Here is a 9,435-nt window from a genome sequence, read left to right on the forward strand (position 1 = left end):
AAAATGTAGGAGTTAAAAGATGTTACTTTAATTTTTTTTTTGAAAATATATATATATATATATATAAATATATTTTTTAAAAATATATATTGGTATATATATATATATATATATATATATATATTAATATATACATATAAATATTACACAATATATATAATAATATATATATTTAGTAATATAGGAATAGTGATATTTTAGTCATGTTTCAAAATATTTTAAAAAATGATAAATATTATAATAAAAAAAAAAAAAAAAAAAAAATTATACATTTATACATTTTTACATATATATATTATATTTTTTTTTTTTCTTTTCAAGTTCTATTTTATATTTATATATAGATTTAATAGCAAATCTTTTAAAATAAAAAAAGTACAGTAAAATTTATTATATGTATTATATATATAAATATATTTACGTATATAATTATGTATAATATATATATATATTTTTTTTTTTTACGCATACATAAAAAGCATTTTTTTTTTTTTTATAAACATTCCAACAATTATAAAAATAACTTTAATAATAACATTAAATTTTTATTTTTTTTTTTTTTTATTCATGATGAGATATTAAAGAAAATATAAAAAAATATGATTAGATTTAAAAAAAAAAAAAAAATACCAAACGTTTCTTTCTTATACATTAAAATATATTTATAATCATATATGAAGTTTTAAAAGTAGCATGAAGAAAATAAAAAATAATATGATTGAATATAATAAAACAACATATGAATAAAAGAATAAAAATAATAAAGAGAATATTTTAATAAACATCACATGTAAATGAAAAAAAAAAAATATAATAAAAATTATTCCAGTGATTTAAATAACAATGATAATAATTTATAATTAAAAAAAAAAAAGCGTATCCATATTATTTCGTTATAAAAAAATACACAGAACATATATTTAATGATATAAACATTGAACATAACGCAGATTTATATAATCTACAACATAAAGAGAAAAAAAAAAGTTACAAAAAGGTAATAAAATGTGTGAAATGGATAAAAAAAAATATATTCACAAGGAAAATAATAATAATATTAACAATAATAATAATATTAATAATAATAATAATAATAATAGTAGTAGTAGTAGTAATAATATAAATATATTGAGTGAGAAAGGTTCTTTTTCTTCTATAAATAATTATCATGAACATGCAACAAATTATTTAAAGAAGGAAAAAATGTTTTATGGGTATATGAAGAATAAAGAAAAACAAAATGACAATGCTCACGAGGGTGATATAGAATCAAGAGAAAAATACGATATAAAAAAAATGACGAAAAATGTGAATAATATGAGTAGTCATAAAAAAAATGACCAAGAATTAAATAATAATATAAAAGGAAAAATAAACAACAACAACAACAACAATAATAATAATAATAATAATAGTTATTATTGTAAGAATGAATTAGTTACCAGAAAAAGAAACGTATATATGTCGAACCGCTTTAAAAATAATAATAATAGTAATAATAATTTTGATAATTTTTCAAATAGGAATAATAAAAATGTATATAATACGTATCCTAAAAATAATTTAACAAAAAAAGAAAGTCATATGAATGACAACTCTAATATTCATAAGAACATTTTAAATAAACGTATTGATACATACATGAATAATGAAGATTCTATTAATATGGATGATTATGATGATGATAAACAAAGTGATTCTATAGTAAAAAATAATTATAATTATAGGAATAGATATAATAGATTTTATAATAATAACTATGGCAGTTATAATGAAAAAAAATATACATACCAAAGTAATAATACATATATGAATTATAAAAAGAATCAATTTTATAAAAATTATGATGATGAAAAGTTATTAAACAGAAATTTTAAGAAACACAGCCAATCATATAGGGGTTATCAAAAAGAACATAATTATTTAAAAGAATCAAATAACCTGCACATGCAAGATAAAAATGAATCTTTTCTTAAAGAGGAAAATAAAAATATAGAGAATGAATTAGCAAATATGGACGAATATGAAAATAAATTTTTAAAACTAAGGGAAGATGAAGTGAGAGATAGAAATGATATATCATTTAAAAGAGAAGATAATAATAATAATAATAATGATAGTGAAAATATAAATGTAACAGAAAATATAAATGATAATATAAATAAAAATATAAATGAAAATATAAATAAAAATATAAATGATAATATAAATGATAATATAAATGATTCTGTAAATAATGTTGTTAGTGAAGACAAGGAATTAAATTCAGATAAACAAAGTGATAAATATATAAGTGATGAATTAAAAAGAATTAAAAGAGAAGAAGAAAAAAAAAAAGTTATGAATTGGAAAAGCGAAGAACAGACCTTACTTGAAGAAGGATTAAGAATTTATAAGAATTTAAAAAATTGTCCTGAAAAATGGGAAAAAATTAGTGAAGTCGTAAAAACCAGAACAGCTGATGATTGTTTAAAACGTTTTCTTTATTGTAGAGCTGTTGTTTTGAAAGAAAAAAAAAAACTTAAAGAAGTAACAGAACAAAAAAAAGAAAAAGAAGAAACAAATATAAAACAAGGATCAGAAGATTTAAAAAATTCAAAAAATGAAATAAATAATGATGATATAAAAGATGATGAAGAACACGAACAAGATATAGATAGTGATGATATGAATATTAATAATAATATGAATATAAAGGGAAAGAGTTTATTATTAAATAATGTTCATTTAAAAAATATATCATTATATAAGGCAGTATTATTAAAGTAAGGATTAATAAGAGTAATAAAAATGTATATAAATATATTATTATGTTTTTTTAGTTTACATATGTGGGTACATAAAAAAGAAGTAATATTAAAAATATATATATATATATATATATTTTATTTTTTTAGGCTACAGTTAATTTGTAACAGGTGTTGCAATACATTTGATGTAACCTCAACAAGCAAGGACTCTTGTCAAATAAGTAAAAAAAAAAAAAAAAAAAAAAAAAAAAAGAGATACATATATTACATATATATATATATATATATATATATTTTCTAATACAGTATGTACTTGTGTCAATTGCTCCAACAGTGCTGTTGTTGAAGTTTACAGAAATATTTGTTTCATGGAAAACACTTGTATTTGTATTTTGAAGTTCAATCAATGCTCACTAATGGTTATATAAGAAAAAAAAAAATAAATAAAATTAAATAAAAACATAATATATAATAAAAATAAATTGTAATAACTCATTGTATATATTTTATGTTTTTTCTTGTAGGATTTACTAACAGCTGATTACAGTGTTAATTGTGAGAGTTGTGGAAGAAAAAACCTTTTTAAAAATGTCACATCAGGTTATATAAATAAATAAATAATAATAATAATAATAATAATAATAATAAATTTATTACAAGTGGGTATTCACATGACATATATATTCATTTTCAATAATATTATATGTATGTATATATATATATATATATATATATATATATATATATGTTCCCCCTTCATAGGTAAAGAAATAAATGTGAACTGTCAAAAGTGTTTTTCGAAATTAGAGTTTAAATACAAAGACATTTCCTTTGACGAGCCAATTAATGCAAATACCGAAAGCTTAAAAAAGTAAACAAACAAATAAATAAATGTATAATGTATTATATGTTATGTACCCTTTATTTTTGTGTATATTGAATTAATATAAGTAATTTTAACGTGTAATATATATGCCAAATTTTATATATTTATTTATATTCTTTTTTTTTTTTGAATATATGATACAGAATTGATGATATGATAAACAAATTATTTACCAAAAAAAAGTCGACTAAAAAAGCTATACCAACAGCTTCAAATAATTTAAAAATAGAAAAAACAAAAAATATGATAAAAATAAATAATATAGAAGTTAAAGATGGAGCATGTAAGCATTTTAAAAAATCGCATAGGTTATTTAAATTCCCTTGTTGTAACAAAGTAAGCGACTACAAAAAAATGTATTTATATAGAAGTATTATATTTTCATTTTTTTTTTTTTTTTATTATGAACAATAATAATTTTTTTACCACACTTTATATGAACATTGATAATTATATATATATATATATATTTATATTTATATTTATATTTATATTTATATTTAGTGTGTAGATTTTTCCTTGTCCAACGTGCCATGATTTAAATAGTAATCATCAGTGTGACACTGCGAAGAGGTTTATTTGTGGGTTTTGTTACAGAGAGTTTAGTGACGATGAAGTGTGTATTTGTCAAAGGGATAAAAAATTAAAAAAGGGTGGAAAGTTTTGGGAGGTAAGTAAATATATATTAATAAAAAAGAAAAAAAATGCACAACTATGCACAAAGTATAACATATATAAATATATATATATATATAAATATATATATATATGTATTTAACATGTGTGTAGGTTTTTTTTATTTTGAATGTATGGATATTTATATTAATATATTTTTTTCTTTTTTTTTCTAGGGTGGAAAAGGATGTCGTAATGCAATCACGTTAAGCAAAAATGATTCCAAAAAATATAAACTTTTAAATAGACAAAGTGTCCAAAAAAAAAAAAAAAAATGAGACCATTTATTTATGTGAGAACATATAATATATATTTGAATTTTGATTTTTTTTATTGTATATAATATATATATATGTATATATATATATATTTATTTGATTTTATATGAATTTTACATATATTTATTTATTTTTTTTAAAAACAAATTCAAAAGTAATGAAGTCACATATGTTAAATAATTTATTTATGATTTATAAAAAGGATAATATATTAAAAAAGGAAAATATATATATATATAATAAGAACAAAAAAAGGAATTAGCAAATTATAAAATAATTCACATATATATATATGTGTGTACGTATGTATACATATACATTTAACAAAAAAAGAAAGAAAATAAAAAGGAAAAACATATTTCTCAAATTATATCAAATGGCATCCTTTGGTGATAAAAACGTACATTGGCATCTGTAAAAAAAAAAAAAAAAAAAAAAAAAAAAATAGTCATATGTATTATCCATATAATCAATAAGTATTTTAACCCATTTAAAATATTTTATTTTATTTTATTTTATTTATTTTATTTTGTTTTATTTTCTTACTTGTGAGTAAAATGCAATTTATGGATATTAAGATAGCCAGGTTCTCCATCATATTGAAAATATATTTTGTTTTTATTTCTAATAAACTTTTTATTAATTTTAACAACAATTTCACTTCCTTGACAGAGTTTGATTGCTTTAGACATTCCTAATTGTACTTGAAATAGATGGAACATATTTCTAAAACCTATAACTTCAATAACTTTATCATTAATTTTTTGTTTTCTATATTTGTGTTGTGTTTTTTTTTGTTTATAAGAATCTAATCTATATGATTTATAAATATTATTTGCATAATCTGATGTATTTTCATTTCTGTTAATAAACTTTTCAATATTTTTTATTTCAGGAGAATTAATATTTGTTTCGTTTGTTAATTGATCTTTTTTTAATGATATATTATTGATAATATTTTGTTTATCTTGATCTGTATATAAATTTTTTTTATAATCATTATCATATTTATTATGAATATTTTTACTACTTGAATAACTTTCAAAACTATTATCATTAAAATTATCTGTATTATTTTCATCTTTATTAATAGTATTATTATGTTTTATTTTTCTTTTTGTTTTCTTTTTGTTCTTTTTATTATTATTATTATTATTATCTCCTTTTTCATGATCACTTATATATTCACTATCATTTATTTTGTCATTTTCCTTTTCAACATCAGAATAATAATTTTTTTCTAATTCATCATCTTTCCATATTTTTATGCCTCCTAGGAAGTAAGGTATATTTATTATACAAACACTTTCTAGATTTTCTTCTATATTTACTTTTTTCCCATCACAATATATTTTTATATTTTTATTTAATTTATATTTATATGTATTAAAACAGAAATCTCTAAACCCTACTTCTCCATATAATATTTTATTCCCTATTCTGCTATTAAAAAAGTGTGGATATTTTTTCCTAATATTATCAAAATGTAAAGCTAATCTAGCTATAATTCCTATATCGAAATAATTGATAAAACTATTATTTAAAATTAAATTATTATTTAAATCATATCCTTTCATATTCCATACATCTACTATTTCATTTTGACAATTTTTTAATTTATTTAAATAAAAAAATATATCATTATTATATTCACTACCCCAACCTAAACTAATACTTAGATCATTCCCAGTACCTAATGGTAATACACATAAAGGTGTTGTAGAAATACAAGATTCTAATGAATAATTATTATCTTCTTCATTATCTTTTTCTAAATTTGTTTCTTCACTAAGTTCTTTTAATATTAAATTGCTATGAGTACATTGTATATCATCTTTACTTTTATCACAACTATCAAAAAAAGTTTCATCATCTATATGACTTTTTTCATCATATTCGGGGTTTATTAATTTATAATCATTATTCATATTTTCTAACAAATTGCATTGTTTTTCATACATACACATTTCACCTTTATTAAATTCTTCTATGTTGTTAATTTTGTTTAAGCCTTCATTTTTTTTATCGCTCATATTATGATCTTCATTATTGGTAATACAGGTACTGTTATTATGAGTAGTATTAGAAGTGGACTTAGTAGAAGTAATAGTCGTCGTCTTATTATTAATATTATTATCATTATTATTGTTAATAGAAACAAAAGCAGAATCACCATCATTATTATTATTATTATTATTGTTGTTGTTGTTGTTGTTGTTATTGTTGTTATTGTTATTATTATTATTATTATTATTATTATTGTTATTATTATTACTGTTAATATTATCATCTTTTACCATATATTTAAGCTTTTTCTTTTTGGTATCTCCATAATATCCACATAAGTTATCACTAATATTTGTTGTCATATGTAAATCATTACAGTTTTTATTATTATGATCATAGTATACATTATGATATATACTCTCTCCTTCAAATCCTGTAGCTGAAAAATAACAATCTTCATTAATATCTGACACATGATCATACATAATAGAATTATTATTTTTGTTATTATCCTTTTTTTTTTCTTTTTTTTTTTTATGGTTGTGTTCAATATTATTCTTATTATCCTCTGCATTATCTTCATATGTATCATCCTTTTCATATACATTTTTATTTTGAAAATTTTTGATTTGTTTATAAATATGTTCATAATTTTCGGTAACATTTAATGTATCTTCATTAACTTTGGTTTTAAAAAGTTGTTCTTTTATGCTAGAAAATTTTTCTTCTTCATTATCTTCATCGTCTGTATCACTAAAATCGCTTGTATCTTCTTCACTGGTAGAATATTTATCATTGTCATTATTATCATTATTATTATTATTATTATTATTTTTTTTTTTCTTCATTTTTCTTTTTATAAGAAAAAATTTAGATGATAATTTGCCACCTTGAGCATTCATATGATTGTTATTATTGGTATTGGTTTGCGCTGTTGGAGTACCCCCCCATTTTTTCTTTAAAAGATCTTTATTGTATCTTATTTTTTCGGTAATGTTAGTTAATGTTTTATTTAAAAATGTCGTTTTATTAGATGAGGTTGTTTTATTTTTATCATTATTATTTAGAATAGGTTCTTTATTAATTTGTTCATTTTTATCCCCTTGTGTTTTATTTTCAATGTTTGAATTTTGTTTTAAGAAGAACTTTATTAATGTATCTATAAAAATACTTATAGTACCATCACCTCCACATATAAGCAATATAATTTTTTTTAAATAAAACATTTGTTTAAATAAATTTAATGCATTTAATACATTTTTTTCACTTTTTATATTTATAATTTGTATAGGATTAAAATACATTAACAATTCTTGATAAAGATTTTTTCCTGTTTGTCCTCCACTTTTTACATTTACAAATATGAGTAGAAATGTTTTATTACTTTTGATATGATATATTGGTAAATGTACTGGGAAGAAATTTAATAAGAAATTTAGATGAATTTGAATAATTTTTTTTTTTTTTTTTTTTTTCATATTTCTAAAACTTTTAAAATGATTTACATAATCAAAATATAATAAATCATTTACACTTCTAATTTTATTTGAAGGAAATTGTTCTATAGGTTCTATCATATCTTTTTTATATTTTTTTTCAATATTATAAAAATCATTTAATGTATAACTTAAAAATATGTCATCTAATTTTATATCATTTTCTTTCACTTTATTATATGCACTTATTAAAAAATCTATTAATACATTTTCTTTGATAGTTAATTGATAAGGGTATAATATATATTCATTATTACCATATGTACACAAATTTTTCATTTTTTGTTTATCTACTACATTTTCATCATCATTTTCTTTTATTATTTTTTTTTTTTTATAAGAATTTTTAATTAAACATCTTAAATGAAAATATTTATTACACCATATACATTTATATATGTGTCTTTTTAAAAGTGTATATAAAGAAAAGAAATAAAATTTTTGATCACAAATATCACATTTATCATTCCAAGAACAATTTCTTAATTTTATAAATTTATGCTTATTTTTAAAAAATACACTAGTTTTACAACTCATCAAATTTGAATTTGGAGCACATTCTATATGACATTTATTTCTACACATAATACATTCAAAAATATTTTTTTTATGAAAAAAAAAAGAATATATATTCTCTTCACAAACATTACATAATTCTATTCTATTTATGGTTTTTAAATTAAATATATGAGATGTATATGTTAAATGATAATATCCATTAGATATTTCTTCTATTTTTCCACTTTCACTTATTTTTGATAAATTCTTTTGTGATATATCATCTTCATTACTTATAGTAGACTTTTTTGAACTATTCGAAACTTTGGTACTATTATTTTTTTTTCTATTTAATTGTAGATATACATTTATTTTCTTCTTCTTTTTATTTTTTCTTTTCGCAATAAAAACACTCAACAATATAATACAAACACAAAAAAGGATTTTCAATATACCTATTCCTACTAGGTAATCTTTTATTTTTTTAATAAATACAAGTAGAATATTTATGTAAACATTTTTATCAATATAAGCAAAATCTTCCATTTCTTATAAAAACTAGAGTTTTTTTTTTAGTATAGAAAAAAAAAAAAAAAAAAAAAAAAAAAAAAAAAGATAAACTGAAAGGTTTTAATTAACTTGGTATATTTTTTATGATGGTTATTATATTTACACATTTTATAATATTTATATTATTATTATGTTGTAATATTGTTGTATTGTATTGTTTTCTTTTTTCCTTCTTTTTTTATTTATTTTTTTATGTATTTATTTTTATTTTGAATTTAATTTGTAAGTTGATAATTGTTATTAAAATTGACAATTTCTTTTTTTTTTTTTTTTTT

The 9,435-nt window shown here is 18.8% G+C and overlaps 2 protein-coding genes across 3 annotated transcripts; one reads left to right on the forward strand and one right to left on the reverse strand.

Annotated features, from left to right (window-relative positions):
* Nucleotides 1-1,005: 1,005 nt before the first annotated feature.
* Nucleotides 1,006-4,589, forward strand: PGSY75_0930400 (hypothetical protein; the record flags this gene model as incomplete). 2 transcript variants are annotated; one of them, XM_018785708.1, is made up of 8 exons in its annotated part: nucleotides 1,006-2,765; nucleotides 2,898-2,971; nucleotides 3,057-3,169; nucleotides 3,275-3,350; nucleotides 3,513-3,621; nucleotides 3,780-3,972; nucleotides 4,148-4,310; nucleotides 4,498-4,589. In XM_018785708.1, the coding sequence occupies 8 exons, from the start codon at nucleotides 1,006-1,008 to the stop codon at nucleotides 4,587-4,589; spliced, it is 2,580 nt and encodes an 859-aa protein (XP_018642049.1). The 2 variants fall into 2 exon arrangements, with proteins under 2 accessions (XP_018642049.1, XP_018642048.1); XM_018785707.1 differs by having other exon boundaries at nucleotides 4,148-4,306; nucleotides 4,488-4,589.
* Nucleotides 4,590-4,961: 372 nt separating this feature from the next.
* Nucleotides 4,962-9,136, reverse strand: PGSY75_0930500 (putative diacylglycerol kinase; the record flags this gene model as incomplete). The annotated part of the gene is made up of 2 exons (XM_018785709.1): nucleotides 4,962-4,998; nucleotides 5,136-9,136. 2 exons carry the CDS (start codon nucleotides 9,134-9,136, stop codon nucleotides 4,962-4,964), a joined length of 4,038 nt encoding a protein of 1,345 aa, XP_018642050.1.
* Nucleotides 9,137-9,435: the final 299 nt, after the last annotated feature.

Source organism: Plasmodium gaboni, chromosome 9, assembly GCF_001602025.1.
Source record: "Plasmodium gaboni strain SY75 chromosome 9, whole genome shotgun sequence".
Classification (NCBI taxonomy): domain Eukaryota; phylum Apicomplexa; class Aconoidasida; order Haemosporida; family Plasmodiidae; genus Plasmodium; species Plasmodium gaboni.